The sequence below is a fragment of the Geotrypetes seraphini genome, chromosome 11, assembly GCF_902459505.1.
Source record: "Geotrypetes seraphini chromosome 11, aGeoSer1.1, whole genome shotgun sequence".
Classification (NCBI taxonomy): domain Eukaryota; kingdom Metazoa; phylum Chordata; class Amphibia; order Gymnophiona; family Dermophiidae; genus Geotrypetes; species Geotrypetes seraphini.
Window position 1 is genome coordinate 5,309,580 of NC_047094.1, and position 23,098 is coordinate 5,332,677.

Below are 23,098 nucleotides of genomic sequence, written 5' to 3' on the forward strand. Positions count from 1 at the left end.
AGGAGGGGCACAGTGGTTAAAGCTACAGCCTCAGCACCCCGGGGTTGTGGGTTCAAACCCACGCTGCTCCTTGTGACCCTGGGCAAGTCACTTAATCCCCCCATTGCTCCAAATACATTAGATAGATTGTGAGACAGAGAAAAATGCTTGAGTATCTGAATAAATTTATGTAAACCGTTCTGAGCTCCCCTGGGAGAAGTGTATAGAAAACTGAATAAATAAAGTGTGAAAAGTTTCAGCTTCTGATAAACAGAGCTGGTATTGTGACATCATAATGCCTCATTCCACCAATAAGAGTCAACCTCATCAGTGATGTCACAATGGCTGGATTGTCCTAGACTTGGCTCACTTTTACTACATTTTGATTTCTAGAGTGGTGCAGTGGTTAGAGCTTTCAGCCTCAGCACCCTGGGGTTGTGGGTTAAAATCCACACCACTCCTTGTGACCCTGGGCAAGTCACTTAATCCCTACATCGCCCCAGGCACATTACCAGGACAGACAGGGAAAAATTTTTGAGTAAACAAATAAATTAATGTAAACCATTCTGGCTCATCTGGGAGAACAGTATAAAAAATTGTTTTTTTTTTAATTTATAAATCTTTATTCATTTTCTTATGTTACAACAAGTGTATCACATAAACTCATAAGAAACTTGAATATACACACTTGGTTAACTCATATATTAACATCAAATTTAACATTTCTTTAGAAAATTAATATAAAGTTGTATTATTATGCCAGAAATCTAAATTTATATAATTCTTATTGAATATAATAATCCCCCACCCCTCCCTCCCTCCCAATCAATAATACATAAAATCAACTTTATTGCAATTTATTCAAATATTGATATAATATGTAATAATCAGAAGTGAAATCCCACCCCATTCCCCTCTAATCAAATATCTTATCATGGGAAAAGTTAATCATTCATTACAGAAATCTGTTAACGGTCCCCAGACTTTTTGAAATTTACTTACATATCCTTTTTGTGTTGCAATGGTGAGTTCCATTTTGAATATATGACATACAGAATTCCACCAGAAATTGTAATTCAACCTGTCATGCTTTTTCCAATTATATGTTATTTGTTGTATTGCTATTCCAGTTAAAATAAACAGAAGTTTGTTGTTACTTGACGAAATTTGACTTCTTGCTCTCATAGTTGTTCCAAATAAAATAGTATCATATGTCAAGGCTACCGGATTTTCTAACATCCTATTGATTTGAGGCCAAATTGACTTCCAGAATGTTAAGATGAATGGACAATAGAATAAAAGGTGGTCTAATGTTCCGACTTCATCTATTAGACCTAGAACTATCTATCTTTTGTAAACGAACAGGGGTCCAAAAAGCTCTATGCAATAGAAAAAACCAAGTTTGTCTCATGGATGCTGACACCGTACATTTTAACCTCCAAGACCAAAGTCGTGGCCATTGAGATGCAGTAATTTGGTGCTTTATCTCAATGCTCCAAATGTCTCTAAGACCATTTTTTGGTTTTTTATTTACAAATCCGGATATTAATTTATACCACTGTGCGGCTCTATGATCTATTGAATCCATCTGGAAACATAAGAATTCCAAACTATGATAGTTAGTAAGATTTTTCCATTCAGGGAACCCTACCTGAATGGACTGCTTCAATTGCAACCATCTAAAATATTGCAATTTATTAAGACTAAACTTATGTTGCAATTGTGAAAACTCCAGCAACTTACCATTTTTTATTACATCCTCCAAAATACGAATACCTGCTATCATCCAATGCTTCCAGATGATTTTAAAACCGCCAACCTTGATCTTGGGGTTTAACCAAATCGTTTGAGTTGTTCATTTACTTATTGGAATAGGAGTTAGATTACTTATAAATCTTAAAGTTTTCCAGGTATCCATAAATATTTTATGCTCTTTATATAACGGGGCCACGTTGGGACCCCTGAGACTGTTAACTTTTCTAAGTTTTCTGCAAGCTAAGTGCAATCATATTTTGTCCATATAGAGAGTCTCTGATATAGCTTTTTGAATAATACCACATAAGTGTTACAAAATATATTTTTTCAGTGACCAGAGAGTAATTTTCTACATGTGAATGCAATGATTGGATGGTAAACTCTTCCTCTCAAGAGGTGGTTTTCAACCCCTCTTCAGGGTTTCACTTCTCTGAGCATTTCTTTGAATACCAGTAGCTCTACTCTCTTCTCACTGACATCTATCATTATTACCATCATAGTCAGTCTGATCTTTTTTTCCTATTTAGCGATTTTCTGACTACATTAATATATCTCCCTGTACCTTCCTAACGGACTTTATATAACCTTGGCATTTTGATACTAATTACATGACTAAGACGCAAGGGAAACATAAGTCTCCATTCTAACCAGAACCAATCTGGAATATTATCAATGGGCTCTGGGAGGATCCAATACATACCTTGACGCAAAATATAGGCTTGATGATACCTATAAAAGTTGGGAAAATTTACCCCACCCTCCACAATTGGCCTTTGCAACGACACTAAAGCAATTCTGGGATTTTTACCAAGCCAAATAAATTTTGTCAAAACCCTATTTAATTTTTTATAAAAAGATTCTTGAAAGAAAACTGGTATCATCCCCATTTGGTAACAAACTACAGGCAAAATCATCATTTTAACAGTTTGTACTCTTCCCCACCAAGATAAATGCAAAGGATTCCATTGCTCACATATTTCTGTCACCTTTTGTAATAGACATTTTTCATTAATTTTCATTGTTTCATCCATTGTTTTTGTAATCCAAATTCCTAGGTATTTAATAGCATCTTCCTTCCAAACAAGAGAATGCATCAAATAAACCTTTTGTACAATGTACATTTAATGGAAGAACTTCTGATTTATTCCAATTTATCTTATATCCTGAAAATTTTCCAAATTTCTCAATCAACTCAAGTAAACATGGAATGGTAGATTCTGGATTCCTCAAATACAATAGTATATCATCTGCATAAGCAGATACCTTATATTCTCTATCTGAATGTGGTATACCTTGGATGTCCTTTACTTGTTGGATAGCCAGCAATAAGGGTTCTAAAACTATATCAAACAGCAAAGGAGATAAGGAACAACCTTGTCTAACTCCCCTTTGCAAATTAAAACTTTCTGAAAAAGTATTATTAATAATATATAATCTAGCAGAAGGGGAACTATACAACGTTTGTATTATTTGTATGAATCCAGGACCTATACCAAACCATTCCAATGCCTGATACATAAATGTCCATTCCACTCTATCAAAAGCCTTCTCTGCATCCAGGGAAACAGAAAAAGTAGGCTCTCTCATTTCTTTGTTAAATATAATATATGGAATGCCAATCTGGTATTATGAGATGAATGTCTTTGAGCAACGAATCCTGTTTAATGCATGCCTATAATATGAGGGAGAGCTTTAGCCAATCTTAATGCCAATATTTTTGCTAGTAATTTACCATCTACATTTATTAAAGATATTGGCCTATAGTTTGAAACCAAAGTAGGATCTTTATTTGGCTTTGGCAAAACAATAGTTAAAGATTCTGCCATAGTGCCAATAATAGAACCTTTATTAAGTTGATACTGATAAAGATTTCATAAATAAGGTAGTAGGAAATTTTGAAATGTTTTATAAAACTCCACCGTATATCCATCACCACCTGGAGCGGATCCAACTCTAAGGGATTTATTTTCTCAGCAAGCATTGTATTATGGTAACTCAAATAAGGCGGGAAGAATATTGGCAAATTATCTTAAAGTGAAAAAAAGAAAATCAAAATTAATTGCCATTAAAGATGAAAATGGTGAAATATTTACACAAATCGAGCCTATTTTAAAACAATTCCTAAAGTTTTATAGATCTCTTTATTCTTCCGAGACTTATTTAGACAAAGAAAAAGATGGTTTAGAATTTTTGAAAATGTTAGAGGGTCCAAAAATTCCTGAACATGTAAAACGAAGCTTAGAAGAGCCAATATCACAGTATAAAAAATTGAATGAGTAAATAATAAGGGCTGTGTTCTTGAAACAAGCAGTAGGGTAACCTGATGTTTAGAAGCCTTCAGGCCTATTTCTAATAAGTCAGTTATGTCTAGGGTTATCAAGAAATATATTTTGAGGCAATTAGAAGAGATTTTTATTCTCTCACTCTTGCCATGGTCATTTTCAGAGTGATTTTATGAAGGGTGACATCACTGATGCTGGACTCCTTTTACTGTCATCTGGTATCTTGGTGGCATTTGATACATTGCTCTCATGTCTTCAATCTCTGAGGCTTTGCAGCTAGATTTAAGTCCATCTAAAATCTGTTATCTAATGGAACCGTAAACGGCTATGAATCCATAGGGAGATTGGTGAAGTTGGAGGTTCCACCCTGTCCTCAGCATTGTTTTACATGTTCAGAGGAGGCCCTGGCAGTACAAGAGAATCACTCCCATGCTGGTGACCTCTTTGTAGCTTTCGTGGTGAGGGGGGGGCTCAGAACTGGGTGGAAAAACACTTGGTGGTACTAGGGGGTGGGGAGCGAAGAAGGGAGAGATGCTGAATGGGGACACAGGGGAAGAGTTGGAAAGATAGATTTGAGATGGAGGCAGAAAAATGAAAGAAAACTGAATCTGAAAATCAGTGCCAAAGGAGGATGTGGTGAAAAAATGGAGAGGAAAGAAAGAGCAAATGCATAAGGAGGCCTTGGAAACAGAGTTAAGAGCAAAGATGGAACAAAATCGCCAGATAACAAAGGTAAGAAAAATGTTTTATATTTTAGACTGTTCAGGCAAACTTCATTTTTTTTCTTTTTCTCTTGTGGTTTACTCTGTGCAGAGTCTGGCATATTAATTTATGAAAAGGGTTTGGGTTTGTTTTTTTTCTGTTTTCTGCATGTGGGGCTGCTGTTCTGGTGAGGATAGAAGTCCAGAAACTTTGGTTGGCGTTGAGGCCCCAAGTAGGAAAATATTTGTTGGCTCTCCAGCTTTTTTGGACTCGAAATGGCCCCAACTGAAAAATGATTACTTATGGCATGATCCATGACAAACGACACTCGTATCCAGATTTCTAACCTCGGTTTATAGTCAACCTTTTTCCCTCAGAAAGAGTATGGAATATTTGTCATATGTATGGAGACTGGTTATGTAGGTTTTAGGCGAGAAATACATTTTAAAACAAATAAATTTCAACACTCTATTTTTACTACTACCAGAAAGTACTTTATTGACAGCTGCTTATGTGGTGTATTTCCAACTCTGTCCTTGACATGACACTAATTACCTGATTAATTTTATTTTGTCCTAGAAAGTATTTTGTGGTCATGAATGTACCGTCACAAATTTGAAGTTTGCACTGAAAGTGGAACCAGACAATGAAGCTGTGAAAGAGAAGCTTGCTTGGGCCAAAGTAAGGATGTGGTTCTGAGATTAGTGTAATAGGCTTTGTTTGAGGTTCATACACTGGCACCTGGTGGGAGGCATAAATTAGGAAAAGAGCCCGGAAGACGCAGAATCTCCTGCACAGTTTGAGGAATCTGATTTTCAGATCATTTCTAGTTTATTATTTCTATTCTGCTTTTATCCAAAGTGGATTACAAGCATTACATCCATATTAAAACACTTGACAAATCACAACATAACTCTTTCATGAACACAATACAAAAATAAACTCACAATGTGCTATTAATAAATCAAAGCGCTTCAGCCGTGAACACAGAACAGAAATATTTCTTTATCAGCTTCTACATACGTCTCCCCTTCACTTTTGAGTCTCACAATGCCACTTTTGCACTTCTTCCTATCACTAATATACCTAAAAAAGTCTTGTCCCCCTGTGGCAGTTATTATTGTGGTGTTGCAATTCTGGAACATTTCCCCAAATGCAAGCAAAAGCACATCATGTCTGAGACACACTTGGGTATAATCCTTGGTAGCAGTGGAAATGCTTTGAAAATTGCTGCCCTTTGGTTCTCGGTATATCTAAAGCAATTATTTCCTTTCACAGAGTATATTTTATGTGTAAATATGTTTATTGGGTTATATAATAAACAAAGTTAACAGTGTACATCATTTTCAAACAGGTATCATCCCCCCTCCTCCCCCTCCCTGCCTTCTTCCCCCCACCCCCCCCAACCTCCTAAGTGAACAAGATTCCATCCTCTATCAATCCAATTATTACGGGTTCAATAGGTTACTTCGAGCTCACAGAGTATATTTTAAAGCAGAGGAATTGCTCATAGTCCAAGCTCTGTGTTCTGCCCTTTGGAGTGCACACTGATGTCAGGAGACCATGGGGGGGGGTCTCTTCCTTAGCTGGTAGCTTGTGTTTGCCACCCCCTTTTTTTTTTTCCAGAAGCTTCAGTAATTGCCCTGTCATTTTGACATCTGTCTGTGTTGTACTTCCAGGCTCGAGATGACAAGGACTTGCCCACTGTGCCTTCTACACTGGAAGATGAGTTTGATTACAACCCTTTCATGAGAGTAACGTGAGTAACGTTCGTTAGACAGAGAAATTATGAGGGCCATATTGATGTAATGAATGCATTTGGTAGCTGCTACCATTGTCCATGATTGATTTATTATATAACTTAAGACACCCATTTGGGTTTTCAACAATGCTCCCTTCTAAGGATTGGCCGGGTGCATACACATTTTTTCTCATGTGAGCGCCAAATTCTGAAAACCAACAATTTTCCAGATTTGCAAGTATTTTTGTGAGTGACGTTCCTAGAATGTGTGAACAACTGTTCATGTACTCAGTTTAGAGGGAACATAAATTTTCAGCAGTATCTTTCGGGGGTGTACAAATTTAAGAGGGAAACCCCAAGACAAATCAGACCAGCAAAGGAGCCTGCATAAGGCAAAACAGATTGCCTGGTTGATTCCCATCTAATATAAAACCAAGGAGCAATAAGTAGCCTGTATGAGAGAATCTTGGCACTGTGAGGATGCGGAAGGAAAGGTGAAGCTGGTATAAAAGGCCTTATAAGCCAAGACCAATATCTTAAACTTAATCGTGGCTGCAACAGGTTAAGAACATAAGAAGTTGCCTCCACTGAGGCAGACCAGAGGTCCATCTCGCCCAGCGGTCCGCTCCCGCGGAGGCCCATCAGGCCTATTGCCTGAGCGGTGGTCCCTGACTATTTCTATAACCTACCTCTACTCCTATCTGTACCCTCAATCCCTTTCCAGAGGTGGCTTGACATGATCAGATAGCACCAATTGTAATCTCTACTGCTTTGGTTAATGAGCCTGGAGAGACTTGAGGATTTAAAGGCTTTTGGAATATGTGGTTGCCAGTCATTTTGACTCTTCTTCCCTGGTGGTCTCTTAGAGAGAACTTAAGAATAGCCTTAGTGGGTCACACCAATGGTCCATCTAGCAGCTTCCTGTTTGCAGTCTAGGTCACAAATACCTGGCAGAACCCCAAATAGTAACAACATTCCAGAATCTCAAAGCGAGATTCCGGAATTCCTGATAGTGCAACATTCCATGCACAATCCCCAAAGAGTAGCAAAATTCCCTGCTATTGATCCCAGGGCAAGCAGTGGCTTCCCCCATGTCTGTCTCAATAGCAGATTATGGACTTTTCCTCCAGGAACTTGTCCAAACCTTTTTAAATCCCTGCTACACTTTCATTTGCATAAGAACATATGACTAGCATTTCAAGCTACTCTTGAATTTATCCATGTTATGACCGAAAAGAGAGAACCCTGACAGGGGCCGATGATTTTTAGTGACGGAACATTAAGCGTATGTTGTGAGGCAGATCTTAGGGTTCTGGGGGGATCATATGGTATTAGAAGTCTGTCTATGAAAGCAGGAACACTAGTCTGTAGAGTTTTGAAAGTTAAAAGAGCAATTTTATAGGTGATCCGATGAGGGATGGGGAACCTGTGTGCATTCTTCAGCAAAGGTTTTCTTTTCTATACCATTAATTTTCATCCCAGGCCTTTTTGAATTCTGTCACCATTTTCATCTCCTTGGGTCCAATGCTCTAAGTAGACTAGGTCATTAAAGATTTTATGTGGATTGCTATGTTGATTTTTTTTTTTTTTTAAATTCTTTATTCATTTTACATCTTACAAGTGTATCATAAAATAACATTTGAACTTATACAATATCACTTGATTCTCTATCAATTTAACTTAAATCATAATATTTAAACCCTCCCTCCCAACCCTACTAATTCATATGTAGTACATATATCATATAATATATTATATATTCTGTCCTATTAATCTAATCATTTAATATCAAATCAAAAATCCCACCCACCCCCATACTTTGCAATTATACCTATTAGGGAAAAATAATAATCCAATAATTACTCATTACAATATTCTATTAATGTTGATTTTTTTAAAATTTTATAATAAAGTCCATATTGGGAACATCGTCTCTCCACAGTGCTTCTTTGGTTTCTCTATGGATTCCCCAGGGTCAATCTCTTTGCTCTTACCATTTTTGTCTCCAGGAGTAATAATTGGAAATGCTTTTTCACGGAAAAGGGTGGTTGATGCTTGGAATGACATCCTAAGTCTACCACCCCACAACCTCAGTTCATGTGCTCTAGTTTTACCTTTTTCCCTTCTCTGGAAAAGATTTGGTTCTGTATTAATAATACAAACTCTTCAAAATATTGTGTAAAACACACTAAATCACCAGTTGTTAGGCACACTTTGTTTAAGAGCAAAAACAGTCAAGAGAAAACAGATCTCAAGTGTTTGCAGTCAAACCTCAGAGCAAGTCGTAAGGAGGGACTTATATGCAGACTATCATTGATCATATGTTGACCCAAACAAACAATTCAAGTGAACAATTTTGACTGTGAGTATTTAGATATTTGTATCTCTCAAAAGGTTTTTTATTACTTTTACTGCTTATTTCTTAAGTTATATTTAGATTAGAGAGATACTTAGCTTGGGTCAAACGTCTCAACCCAGCCCGCTTCAGTAAATTCAATCCAATCCGACGGAAGATCTCCGTTTTGCCCAAAAACACATTATTTTGTCGGGCTTCTTCAGAAGGGAAGGATTTTATCAAAGACAATCACTACGGGACTGCAGACACTTGAGATCCGTTTTCTCTACACAGTGAACCTTGACTGTTTTTGCTCTTAAACAAAGTGTGCCTAACAATTGGTGATTCTGTATTAATAATACCTTTCAAGTATTCAAACGTCTGTATCATATCTCTCCTGTCCCTCCTCTCCTCTAGAATATAAATGTTCAAGTCTTCCAGTCTCTTCTCTTATGTCTTTTGACGCAAGCCCCATACCATTTTTGTCACCTTCCTCTTGACCACTTTAAGTCTTTTTACATCCTTAACAAGTCTCCACAACTGAACACACTGGTTTTAGTTGACAAGATGCTTTTTTAACCTAACTTTGACCATCTGTTAAGTGGATTCTTTCAAGGACACCTGATGCAGGCTTTGTAGCTGAAACATAGTCGTTAAAGTATCATTTTCAGCTTGAAGGTCTGATCTTCTCTGCTCTGTCTTGTGATTTTGTCATTCTAAGCATTGCAAAGTGTTTACTATCTTCTTCATATATTACTTGCATTGATTCAAAGTTTTGTTATTCTTTGATATATCAAACAGTTACCTAAATGATTTACAATAAAATATATCTTTAAAAAAAATGAAAAGTACAAAAAAAAATAATGAATAAAAGAAGTGCATGACAGACTGAAACAAAAAGGGAGGGATATACATTGAGATTAAAACTAAAGGGGGGAAAGTGAGGGAAGGGGTAAATATAGTATGGCAGGTTCTTCCTCTAGCAATGTCAGATAATATGACACTTAATTTCTAATTAATCTAATTGCAGAGAAGAACCCGTGCAGAAGTTTACCGGTCAGACTGATCCTGTGGAAGTGATGGCTGCACTCCGGACAATGAAGGACAATTTCAAAAAGCCAAAAGAGACTCTGCCAGTCCCAGCGCTGCTGGCTTTGGAGTGGGGGCTCTTTCGCCCATGATCTTGGGGAGGAGGGGGGGAATGACAACACAATGTATGTTGAGATTCATTCATTTTTTTCTGCTTGTTTTGCCATCAAGCAATTTCCCCTGACTTTAGGCAGAAATGGATTCAGTAGGTGGTAGCAGTATGAATCTTACTGGTAAATCTTTCACTGGTGCTTAGTAATTCTTGCACACCAGCCAAAATTAAACAAAAAATTAATTATGAGATGCAAATTAAAAGCCTGTGCTCTTATCAGTGTTCATATCATGGCTGGGGGATCCCTATTGACATCAGATTAGCTATTAGTTGTTAAGACCTGTGCTAATGAATGGCTCTTAGGGGTTAGTTGTGCCATGGAGGAAGTATGAAGCTTTCTGGCAACATGGAGAGGGGATGGGTTCATGAAATTAAGTAGATTACCCTTAAACCCTAAAGAAGTAAATGGGCTCGTTCAAGCTGCACGGAAACAGGGCTGACGGGAATCCCACAGTCCCCACAGCGATGGAAGCACCTCTTGTGGGCCTCCTGCTCCTTCCTTCACCAAGCCGCGGGCAGTGGTTCCAACACGCTGCCGGAAGCCTTCCCTCTGACATCAGCATCTGTGTCTTAGGGGCGTTGCTGCTGCCTGCCAGGCTTGGTAAAAGAGGAAGTCTTCAGCTGACATAACTTGAGTTAGCTGGAGTATTTTATATTTACATTACAGGCTCTGGCTGAGACCCATTTGCAAAGTATTTCCAAATTAAAGTGTCTTTGTTCAGCATAATTAAATCAGAAAGGGTGGTAGATGTGTGGCACAGTCTCCCGGAAGAGGTGGTGGAGACACTGTCTGATTTCAAGAAAGCCTGGGATAGTCACTTGGGATCTCTTAGAGAGGAAGAGATAAAGGCCAAATGGCCCATCTGCAGTAACCATTATCTGCCATCATGTTTCTAAAACTACTTCTGAAGTTTAGAGGGACTGATTGATTACTTGCGGGGACAGATTCAATTCCAGAGGTAGCGGGTTTGATTTCTGTGCCCATGTAACTTTCGGCTAGCTAACATTTCTTGTCTTAATGAGAATCACTCTAAGTTTTCTGAAATATGTCCACATCTAGCATCCAATCGTCTGTAATCATCATACTGTTTTTGGAAGTGATCCTGTTTCTCAATGAAAAATAACATTTTGAGGGCAATATCTAAGCAAATTTCAGCCATAGAAATGGGCTGTTTGGATATTAGGTACCCTCGGTGCGAGTTCAATAACTTTTATCTGTATACCATGGAAGGAATAGATCGGGGGAGCCAAAACCGAAGCAGAATTGAAGGCTCAGATTTCTGGGTGATTTATTTCCTGATTTACTGGTAGAAATGCTGACCATGGAGTTTCCACCAATATTGGCAGTTTGACTCTGCTTTTCCCTGAAGTTTCACTGAGTGATAAAACCTGTAAATAAATATCTCAAGCCTTCGAGGCCAGGGAGTGTTACCTCCACTGGAGAGCTCAGAGTTACTACAGGGAACCTGTCTGCTTTGCAGGAGTTGGGCTCTGCTGCTTAGAACTGTCTGTTGTTGAAGAAACAGCGATAAAACATTTATGTTCTAGAGTTTGGACTCCTGAATCTGAAATGAAGAGGAAGGCTCTTTGTTCCTGCTGAATTTAGAAACCCTGACCAATGCTCTGCACCGAACAGCTGCCTTCATTTTCGAAATACACTTGAAAAACTACCTTAAGCTTGAGATTTTTAGAGCTGCACGCACCTGTCCCTATACATTGTGGCCGGGCCAGGCCCAAGGTGAGTGGGCAAACCCGGCTCGGACCGCAGGCAAGATTTATTTGTGTGCCTTTTATATGGTGGGTGGAAGGAAAACCCGGACACTGGATTTCTTAACCAAAACTTTACCGGGTTTATTAAGGCAAAAGAAAAACTTTCCAAAATGAACAATTGTTTCTCCCAGGCATTGATTATGCAGTTCCTTTTCACTTAAGTCCCATGCACTCTCTCTGTGCCTCAGTGCAGGGACTGGACAGTCCTTGTCAACAAAAAGGATAAATTAAAATCAATTATGCTTTTCAGTCCCTTCAATGCCCAATATTCTCCCTTCTCAGGGTAGCTGGCTTCTATTAGCCACAGTTCTTGACAGCACAGCTGAGCACTGCAGGTGCCAGCCCTCCTTTCAAATGTCTTTCCAGTCAGAGAGAAAAAAAAATGTCTTCTCTCCCAACTTTCCCTCTTTAGCACTTTGTCCCCCTTAAGGACGCTCACAGCCCTGCCTTGCCGGCTGTGTGGAGCAAGCCTCCCTTTACCAAGGTCTCCAGGCCCACCCGATATGCCCCTGACGTTCTTCAGCTTTAGTTCTTTGGGGACAGGGTGCAATGAGGTTTAAAGAAACACTGTTTTAATTAGGCACTGCTGCCTTATCACTACCTGTAGCCTCACTCTAGCTCAGGTTTCTTTGGCAGAGACTTGTCTCATTACTGGGAGGAAGAAAGTAACCACACACAGCTCAATTATATGTTCATGTCTTCCCCTAGCACACTTTCTCCTAGGTCAGCTTCACTGTACATTTCCCATTCTGTATCTCTGGGACTGGAGGTTTCCACTACGTCCTCCACTTCCTGCTTTACCTCCCATCCCCCTCTCTGAGTGCTTGTGAGCTTTTCTGAAGTTTTCTTCATCATCATAATAAACTTCCAGCCCTTCACCCCAAGGCTTAATTGGAAAGTTACTGTACCTCCCTGGAGTCAGGCTTTCTTTCCTTGCTGGCTGGCCTCCTGAAAACCCTCTTTTCTAGTGGATAGAAGTTTGGAAATTGCCCTCCTTGTGTGGTGCTCTGCTTCTCCAATTGGGATCAACTGTGTTTCCCTGCTCTCCCTGCAGTCTTGCTACTTGAGGCTTATGAGCCTGCAGACCACGGTGGCTGACTCCACCCCCTTCTGGGTTGGTTTCATGTTTCTCCCTAGCTCTGGGAAAGGAGTAATAGGGGATAGACTGTTTTCTGTGCCCTCCCTGCCTGAATTCCTGGCTGTGACATAACCTGCCTTGTCTCCCCTCTCTCTGGCTGTACTGAACTATGGCTGTTAGCAGGGTGTCCAGGCTTTATTCTAGGGATTACAGGTTTAAGGGCTGCACTTTTGACTGTCTTTTTAACTGTGACAGGGGCTTCCCTGTCACAACATGTATCTGTATTCAGAAGGATAATAAAGTCTGTGCTTTGTACCTTGTCAGATTGTATGTATAATACAAGAAATTATATGAAAAATTAAGAGTGGGCAGATGGTAAAAAGCAGTTATACACATGGAAGTTCATTAGGTGCTGTTTCCCTAATACTCTGGGATGGAGGTCTGCTGGGTGACATTTGTCTTCATTCTCATTCTCATTTTCAAGTTCCAGAACGTTTCAGGTCTCCCAACCTAAAGAAGGATATAAAACTGCTGGAGAGGGTGCAGAGACGAGCAACGAAGTTAATAAGAGGTATGGAGAACTTGGAATATGAGGAACGACTCAAGAAACTGGGACTGTTCTCCCTTGAGAAGAGGAGGCTGCGAGGGGACATGATCGAGACGTTCAAAATGCTGAAAGGCATCGATAAAATAGAGCAGGAAAATAAAAAATTTACATTGTCCAACGCGACACGGACAAGAGGACATGGTTTGAAGCTAAGGGGGGACAAGTCCAGGACAAATGCCAGGAAGTTCTGCTTTACACAGCGAGTGGTAGACGCCTGGAATGCTCTCCCAAAAGGAGGTTATTAAGGAATCCACTGTGCTAGGATTCAAAGGCAAATTAGATGCACATCTCCTTACGAGAGGCATAGAGGGATATGGGTGACTAAAACTACATCAGGTGTATACCTGACTGGGCCTCCGCGTGTGCGGATCGCCGGACTCGATGGACCATGGGTCTGATCCGGAGATGGCAGTTCTTATGTTCTTAACGTGGCAGTTTCACCTCTTCTCTCTTGCAATGAGGATTGCAGCAAACAGTTTGTGATCTTAAGAGTTTTATTTAAAAGAAAATAAACCAACTGCATTACATGTTACTCTAGACATTATCAGAGTAGAGAATGACAAGGGGACACGTTTTTCCCCATCCCGGCGAGTTCTTTTCCTGTCCCTGCCCCAGTCCTGCAAGCTCTGTCCTCATCTGTACAAATAAGTGTCCGAGGTTTGTGCAGTTAAGGCAGAGCTTACAGGAATGGGACAGGGACTGAGGAAATTGAGTTTTGACCGGGACAAATTTATCCCGATGTCATGCTCTAATTCAGAGTTCAGGCACATAATTTCTCATCGTGTGAGTTACAGCTTGTACTCCCAGTCCTTAACTGTGGCTTTAGAGTGCGGACCCTTGTTCTCCCCTGGACTTTCCCGTTAGCATCGTCAAGCAGTAGACCTCAAAATTAGTGATATCTGTATGTTATTGAATCCTGCGTTACTTGTCCAAAGCCGCAGCATGTCAGTCAGTCAGGCAGTTACTGCACCAGTTGCAGGTTAAACACACGCAAGCTACAACCACTTACTGGAACCAAGGTCTGTGCATGTGCTGCGGTCTTATCCATCTGCTTACAGCTATAGGCAGGGATCTGGGCTTCACAATGTTCTCAGGATCCCTGCTTGTGACTCAGACAACATCCTATTACCACTTGATATTGAATCCGGCGCTCATCTTCTCCACTGCATGGTATTCTGTGTACAGCATCTTTTCCGCTTTCTTGGAGCCTGGCCCGTTAAGCCATTGCTCATAGAGCTCTCCTACGCTTGAGTTTTGCTCAGGCATCGCATTTCGGATGGTGTCATAGAGCATCTCCACGCGCTGAAGCAGGTCCTTGCTGGCTTCTCCATCTGCTCTGATTTGACCTCCACCGTTTAAGCAACCTAGAAGCAGCACATGGGCAGAGGCTCAGAACTGCATGCTTAGACAAACTTTAAAAAAACATTTTTTAATCTACACAAACACATGAAAAAGGCCATCATCTAGATGTCGTAGCAGATTTTAGATCCTTCTATCTGATGGTAGCTGGTGTCATGATATTTGGTCTGACCATTTTACTTATTTTAATTTAGTTTGGAATCATTTAAAATTTAAAAATCACCAAGGATAAAAAAGACACATCTTAAAAGGGGTCACATTAATCCAGAGGAATATTGGTCACAGTAAGAGTTTGTTAGCAGAGGTAGGAGAAGGGGTTGATTTCTGGGATTACTGGATGAAAGCAAGTATATCCATTCTAGATTAATTATCCCTCTCTAAAATCTTGTCATTATAAGAAGTTCTTTGAGAGAACTTTCAGGCCACCAAGTTGAATATGTGGCTTGGAAAAATTATGCTAGAGGCTACTTCCTATTTTGAGTTTAGAAAACTTAAAGACACACCTGCTTGATAGGCTGGTATCTTAATGCGTTCCGTTTTAAATTATCTATGCTTTTAATTGATGTATTCCAATTTTATCCGCTTGTTTTTACCTTCATGCTATTTTATTTTCACCGTATGTATTAACTTTTCTTGTTGTGAACCGCTTTGAACCTTTTTGGTATGGCAGTATATAAAAATAAAATTATTATTATTAGATAAAATGGCCCCTAAACGAAAGAGTAAAAGTTGTTCAAATAAATAAATAAGTGGTTTGATAATGAACTTCTAAAAATGAAACAATTAATAAGGATTTGGCAAAAAATGGGAAAGTTATTAGACCGGAATAACTGGAGATCCAAAATAAAAATTTACAAACAATTGATATAAGAAAAACGTAAAGCATTTTATTCATCTAATATTGGTTCAAAGGGTTTCAATACAAAAGAACTCTTCAATTTGGTTACAAATTTATTTGAACCTCACACTACACTCAATTCATACACAATTTTAAGTTACCTTCATTTTGATTCAAAAATTAAAAATTTAAGAAATAATTGTTCGATAAATGATACGTATGAATATCAAACACTTAATATGCAAGAAAGTGTAATACAAGTGGACATGATTTGGAGTTCCTTTCATGATCTAGAATGGAATAATTATATTAAATTATATAATAAGTATCAGGGCTGTGGAGTCGGAGTCGGAGGAAATTTCGGGTACCTGGAGTCGGAGTCAGAAGTACAAAAAACTGCGGAGTCGGAGTCGGAACATTTATCTACCGACTCCATTTTTGAACTTGGCATACCAATCACGAGCGATTCTTTCAGCTATAGCACCCACTATATACACAGCACAAATGTTGCTAGTAGCTTCTGCGGCCTTAGAACCTTGATTAAAAGCAAAAAGAAGGTGGTGTCGAAAATGCTCATTTCTCTCAACTTGACATTCCATTTTAACGATCTGAAAATTAACCAGTGCTGTGGAGTCGGAGTCGGAGGAAATTTCGGGTATTGGAGTCGGAGTCGGAATCTGAAGTACAAAAAACTGAGGAGTCGGAGTCGGAACATTTATCTACCGACTCCACAGCCCTGATAAGTATGCTAAATCATATTGTGTTTTGGACTCTTGTCCTCCGGAAATTATGAAAGCAGCTCCATTAGATTTTAAACTAAATTTGCTGAATTATTTGACTGATAATTTAGAGAATGGAAAATTCCTTACTAGAAATGGTCACATTATAATAACTCCGATTCCAAAAACTGTAAAGCATCATTAGCATTAAGAACTAATTATAGACCAGTAGCATCCATTCCAACTAATGGAATATCTTGATCAGCTTCTCTTTTGCATGAATCTCAATCTGGTTTTAGACCTTTGTTTAGCACTGAGACAGTAATTGTGGCCATTTTGGACAATTTGCGTTCTTTGTTCAGCAGGGGCCTTAATGCCTTGATCATGCAATTTGATATGAGTTCTGCATTTGATTTAGTGGATCATGGGAAATTGTTACAATGCTTGGATGCTATTGGCGTCAGTGGAGAGGTGTTGGACTGGTTTCGGGGTTTTCTTGTGTCTTGTACCTATCAAGTACGTTTTAATTATGATCTTTCTGGTGCTTGGACTAATTCATCTGGCATTCTGCAAGGGTCTCCATTATCCCCATTGCTATTTAATGTTTATATGTCATCGTTAGGTGTGCAATTGTCCCTGCTGTGGATAAAGTTAGTTATGCAGATGATTTTACAATCATTCCATTTGTAACCTCTCTTGAAGTCATTTCTAAGGCAACAGAAGTGTTAAATTTGATGGAGCAATGGATGACTGAATTTAGACTAAAGCTTAATTCAGAAAAAATGAAATTTTTTGTAGCTTCACCTCACCCATTTGATACTAAAACATCAGTGTGTAGCAATAAACTTAGCTATCCTATTCAATCTACCAGGGTTTGACTATGAAAGACCAGGTGGACTCTTTGGTTAGAAAGGGTTTCTTTACTCTTTGGAAGCTTCGGTCCATTAGAGCGTATTTTGATGTTTCATCATTTATAATTTTGGTACAATCTCTTATATTAAGTCAACTTGATTACTGCAATATTGCCTACTTCGCAGTTTCTCAGAAGAATATGCAACGATTGCGAATGGTGCAAAATGCGGTGGTCAGGTTAATTTTCAGGTTGAAGAAATACGATCATGTAACATCTTCCTATCGAGTGGTTGCCGATGGTTGTTTTTGTTTTAAAGTTTAGCTCCTAAATACATAACTGAGCTTTTCTCTTTTGCAACCAAAAGACACAAGAGAAGCTCACACCTGAATTTTGTTTTTCCGCCGGTTAGAGGATGTAAACTTAAAAAACATCATCAATATCTTTTTTCATATCAGGCAGCATCATGGGGCAAAGATCTAGAACAATTGCTTTGGCTTACTGACTCTTATGGGGAATTTAGGAGACATCTAAAAACATCTCTGTAGCTGATTTGTAGAATTATATCATGCAACAATCAGATCTTTTTAGGGTTTTTTAGTTCTTGGCTTTTACCTTTTTAGTTTTATTCAATTTGTTGTATTTTTAACTATTGTAAACCGCAGAGAACTTTACGGCCTTGCGGTATATAAACTGTTATTATTAACCAGCTAAAAGAAGGCTCTGGCATAGATTATGCATACTTTACTGTATTCCCTGCACACCACTTATGGATACATCCGAAAACCAAATGAAAAGGAGTCTTAGGCTCTACGACACACATACCTGATGGGCAAGCCATGACCTCCACGTAATGATAGGGACATTTTCCACGTTTCAGTTTCTGAACCAGGTTTTGAATGTTTCGAAATCCATAAGCTAAAGCAAACTGCAGCAAAATCTTCCCATCCTGTTCTAGCATCACCTCTTGAAAATCCTTGTTTCTAGTCAAACGAATACAAAGCAAAGTAAGGTATATAAAAACTACCTGACTGAAAGTTAGAGGGTTAACACTAGCATCCCTAGAGCAGTTTTCAGTCCGAGATGTCCAGACTGTGTAATACTGCAGGAACTGAAGTAATGTATTTTGTCATTATGCAGCTGCCCCCTCGTCCCTTCCCTTGCTGCGTTTTCCTTCAGCATGGTGCCTTACTCTGGATTTTCCCATGCGAATATTACTATCCGATTTAGCATAGAAAAATGATCCAGAAAACTCACCATGCAAAAAGTGAATGCGGTTGGCATGCAAACAGACCCACACACACATGCAGTTGTAATGCACACTTTATTACAGCAGGCTCTTCACTTAGTGCCCAGAGAAAAGAATAAGGCCCTTGCCAGTGAATTCTTTTCAGATTTCCCAGCACCTTCACAGGACAGCCTCATTTAAGGACTGTATTTATTCCCAGATCAGCAGACTTGCCGTTTTCAGAGAAGATTCTTCTGACAGCGATAACAGGGGTCTATGAACCTGCTCTGAGCACAGCAAGGGGAATGCAGGTGCATCAAAATGGTGACATCAGCGTGACTGTTCTCCACTGCACATGGTCTGCTAAAGCTTATGGTAATCTTTTTTTATGTGAAATAATTTTTATTAAACAGCATGTCAAAACAAATACGTAAACTAGAATGTCATGTTATAGAATGATCAAACGTTCCCAAATCCCCAACCCACCCAATCCTCCCCCCACCCTCATCCCTCCCCAACCCACCCCACCCAGGCAGCAACAGCGGAATACTACAGTAATATAACACCTAGAGCAGTAAAGTAGTAATCAAATCAGTCCGTCCATAGTTGTTGTTGAATGTGGGTGACAAACGTGAGACTAAATAGGTACCAACATTGTCGGAACAGCCTGCCCTTTTTAGATTGCAAATCCACAATGTCCCTTCGTTCCAACAGCATTTGCTGTAGCATAAGGGAGCGCCACTGTTGCAGTGAAGGAGGTTGAGGTGAAAGCCACTGTGTCAGAATGCATTTCCTGCCCATAAGAACAGTCTTTCGGAGAAAGGCCGCACATCCTGGCTTCGGTGGGTGAAATCGAATTTGTGCAGTAAGAAGAAAACTGGGATGCAACCTCCACGAGCATCCCCATAGTGCCGCCAGCGTAGGCATTAAAGTCAACCAAAATGTAGACACCAGGGGGCATGTCCAAAACATGTGTCCAAAGGATGCCATAGGAGAGGAGCATTTTCCACAACCAGAAGACGTACTAATCCCCATTATCAGAGCCCTCTTGGGTGGGTAGAACGCTCGCAGCAAAAACTTATAATTACGCTCTTTCTCCGGTGAAGACAAGGTAGGGTCGCGTCCCACGCGAAGTCCCCTTCGCAGCATGTCATCAGATATTGGTACCTGCAGGTCAGCCGACCATTTCTGGGCAAGAGAGATAAAATCCAGCTCTCCGGATAGGTCTTGCAAGAATTTATGGTAAAATTTTAAAGGTACATGGTCGAGTGCCGTGAGGTCAAGGGCCTCACGTAAACTAGATCGAACCTCGTCTTTCAATAATTCAGGGGTCAAAGTCTGTATGTAGTGGCACAGTTGTCGGTGGGCGAACCAGTCCCCAGTTATAAAAGTAAATTCCCTCTGCAAGTCAGTAAGTGGGGTCGGAGTACCCGCGTCCTGCACCACCTGGAACAAATAATGAAGACCCAGAGAAGTCCAGCGGCCAAAAACAGCAGAGTCCATGCCAGGCGGGAATGCTCCGTTGCCCGCCACTGGAAGGTAGGGCGTTGTTTCAGAAGAAGCTTTCAGTATCCGACATAACTTTTTCCAAGCTGTTCGCATCACCTGCAAAAAAGGATGACTATGTAGAGAAGGCAAGTCGGGCAACTGTCGAACATGTAAGAGAAAACTGAAATGATACGGTCTAAATTCAAAGCATTCATTCTCAGGCTGGGAAAACCATGAAGTATTACAAAACCAATCGTGTAGATGTCTAAATTGACATGCAAGTGCAAATCGGGAAACATCCAGTAAGCCCATCCCCCCTCGATGTCGTGGTAGCATTAATTTGGACAAAGCTATCCTAGCCCGCCGTCCCTGCCATAAATAAGCAGAAAGGTGGGAGTTGAGCCGTGCCAAGTGTCTAGGTGTAAGCATAATGGGCAGCATTTGCATAATGTAGAGCCATTGCGGTAAAAGCATCATATTGTACAAAGCAATACGGCCCGAAAGTGACAGGGGGAGCTTCCTCCAACCCGTGAGAGTGGATAGAGTGCGCTGAAATAAAGGCGAGACATTAATGGCATACAGTCTGTCCAGGTCCTGAGGGATCACTACCCCCAAATAGGTCAGCTGAGATGTAGCCCACTGTAAGGGAAACTCTCCCTGCCAACCCAAACGCACCCCCGGTGAGGTGGGCAACACTATGGACTTCTGTTTATTAAGCACCAGACCGGAGTAGAGATTAAATTCATCCAGGAGTTCCAGAGCTCGCGGCAAAGAGTGATGCGGATCACCCAAGGTGAGCAGAAGGTCATCCGCGAATGCCAGCACCCTCAGCTGAGAGGAGCCCTCAGGTAACCCCACTAGTACGTCGTCCCTCTGTAATGTGCGTAATAGCGGATCTAAGTATAAGAGAAAAAGGAGTGGCGATAACGGGCATCCCTGACGCGTCCCTCTGCCCACCTCAAAAAAGGAGGAGCGCACTCCATTAACCAAGACCGATGCCCTGGGTCTCAAGTAGAGCGCACGAATCAACGCTAGGTAACTATCAGGGAACCCCATGTAATGTAACACCCGAAAGAGGTAATGCCAGTGGACTTTATCAAAAGCCTTAGCCGCATCTAACCCAACCAACAACCCTGGAATGTGGGCCCTCTGGGCTCGAGAAAAGGCCAGTAGCACCCGGCGTACATTGATTACCGATTGACGAGAACGTACAAAGCCCACCTGCTCCGGCACGATCACGGCAGGAAGCAGGGAGGCCAACCTTTCCGCCAAAATACGGGCCAAGATTTTCAGATCCACATTCAGCAGTGAGATCGGGCGGTATGATTCAATATCCGTCGGCGGTTTAGAAGGTTTAGGGATCAAGGTGATCAAAGCATCATTTGCATACCGCGGGAGGGCACCGGAGTTCTGTACCTCAGAGTAAAAATTTAAGAGAGACCCCCCTATTGAGGTCGCCAAGATCTTATAAAACTCCGGAGAAAAGCCGTCCGGGCCCGGAGCCGTACACGGTTTCAGAGTTTGTATCGCCTGTATCACTTCCGGGAGTTGTAATGGTCTATCCAACCGAGATATTTGAACCACCGATAGTTTAGGCATCCCCGCGTCCTCTAAGTAATCCCCCACGTCCGGGCCCGTATAAGGACCAGGGGCCGAATAAAAGTCTGCAAAATAATTTTGAAAACAATTAGAAATATCCTCCGCGGATGTCAGTGTTTTCCCCGACTTCTCCTTCAACATCGCGATATATCGAGATCCCTTCCAACTCTTGGCGACAGAAGCTAACAACTTCCCGGTTTTATTGCCATATTTATAAAATTGGTATTTGCGAAAAAATAATAATTTCTTAGTACGCTCATGAATGAGAGAGTTCAACTCCGCCAAAGCGGCGGAATATGCCTCCCTAGCAGACGGAGAGGGAGAGTGTAGCAACTCCCGTTTCAATTGCGTCGACCGTTTCTCCAGTAGTACTATATGGTGAGCAATTCTCCGATTTCTGGCCGCCACATAAGCAATCACCTCCCCACGGAGTACCGCCTTGGCAGTGTCCCAGAATAATATGGGTTGATTTAAATGTTGAGCATTAAAAGCACTGTATTCTTCCCATTTCCCAGATAGAAATTCCCTAAAGTGAGGATCAGAGTGCAAGTAAGAGGGAAATCTCCATCCCGACCCAACACCCACCGATCCCCCCACTGCCACGTCTAGCCAAATCATATGATGGTCAGAGATTTCAAGGGGGCCTATGGTTGCCTCAGAAACCCAAGCAAATTTGTGTTCAGAAATCAAAGTGTAGTCAATTCTGGAAAATGTACCATGAGCCCTGGATTGGTGCGTATAATCTCTGTCAGTGGGGTGGAGTAACCGCCAGGGATCCACCAGCCCCAAAGTCCGACACAGATAAGGAACGCCCTTTGTCTGTCTCGCCGTCGTAGGCCCCAACCCTCCAGAGCGATCCACACCAGGATCCAGAACCTGATTCAAGTCACCCACCAATATCAGCGGGTCACCAGAATGCTGTAAACATATATTAACCAGATTTTGGAAAAAAGAGTGTTGGTATCCATTAGGGCCATATCCCACTAGTAACCGGAACGACCCGCCCGGACCAGTCACCCTCACCAATAAGTATCGACCATCAGTGTCACGCCTCAGGACCTGGACAGAACATGGCAAACCCTTTCTGATCAATATAGCCACCCCCGCCCTCTTCCCCGAGGAGGATGCATAATAGAGGTCCCCAACCCAACCTCTCTTCAGTTTTTGGTGTTCTGTGTCAGTAAGTCTAGTTTCCTGGAGGCAAGCTATGTCAACTAAGTGATGTTTCAACTGTGACAAAATCTTTGTTCGCTTGGCAGGCGAGGTAATTCCTGATACATTCCAGGAAAGTATACGAAAATTCCTATCGCTCATGAGTCTCCCCACTAGTCAAGTCAGAATACAAAAACCTTCCCATCAGGAGAGTCCAGGGGTGCCCAGCCTCACCCCAAGACTGCACACACACACTCCATTCATACCATGCACAATGTCCCAAAAAATATAGCAACCATAGAAAACACTGCAAGAAAGACACAGTCTGCCCTATAAGTACCGCTGTTGCCACCCAGGAATATCCCACCCCCCAAAACCCCCCAACACTTCTCACAATTCCCCACATGTGGGAGAA

The 23,098-nt window shown here is 40.9% G+C and overlaps 2 protein-coding genes across 5 annotated transcripts in view; one reads left to right on the forward strand and one right to left on the reverse strand.

Annotated features, from left to right (window-relative positions):
* Positions 1–13,441, forward strand: part of LOC117369242 (hydroxyacylglutathione hydrolase-like protein) — a 29,040-nt gene extending 15,599 nt beyond the window's left edge. For 2 of the 4 annotated variants that reach the window (XM_033963506.1, XM_033963507.1), the window contains exons 6-8: positions 5,298–5,399; positions 6,398–6,477; positions 9,825–13,441. In XM_033963506.1, coding sequence (XP_033819397.1) covers positions 5,298–5,399; positions 6,398–6,477; positions 9,825–9,975 — 333 coding nt within the window. In that variant the 3' untranslated portion in view covers positions 9,976–13,441. The remainder of the gene's footprint in view (positions 1–5,297; positions 5,400–6,397; positions 6,478–9,824) is intronic. The other 2 variants (XM_033963505.1, XM_033963504.1) reach the window with 1 other exon arrangement.
* A 485-nt stretch (positions 13,442–13,926) lies between these two features.
* Positions 13,927–23,098, reverse strand: part of CIAO3 (cytosolic iron-sulfur assembly component 3) — a 29,644-nt gene continuing 20,472 nt past the window's right edge. The window contains exons 10-11 of the mRNA XM_033963500.1: positions 18,042–18,199; positions 13,927–14,814 (exon numbers count right to left, since the gene is read on the reverse strand). Coding sequence (XP_033819391.1) covers positions 14,576–14,814; positions 18,042–18,199 — 397 coding nt within the window. The 3' untranslated portion in view covers positions 13,927–14,575. The remainder of the gene's footprint in view (positions 14,815–18,041; positions 18,200–23,098) is intronic.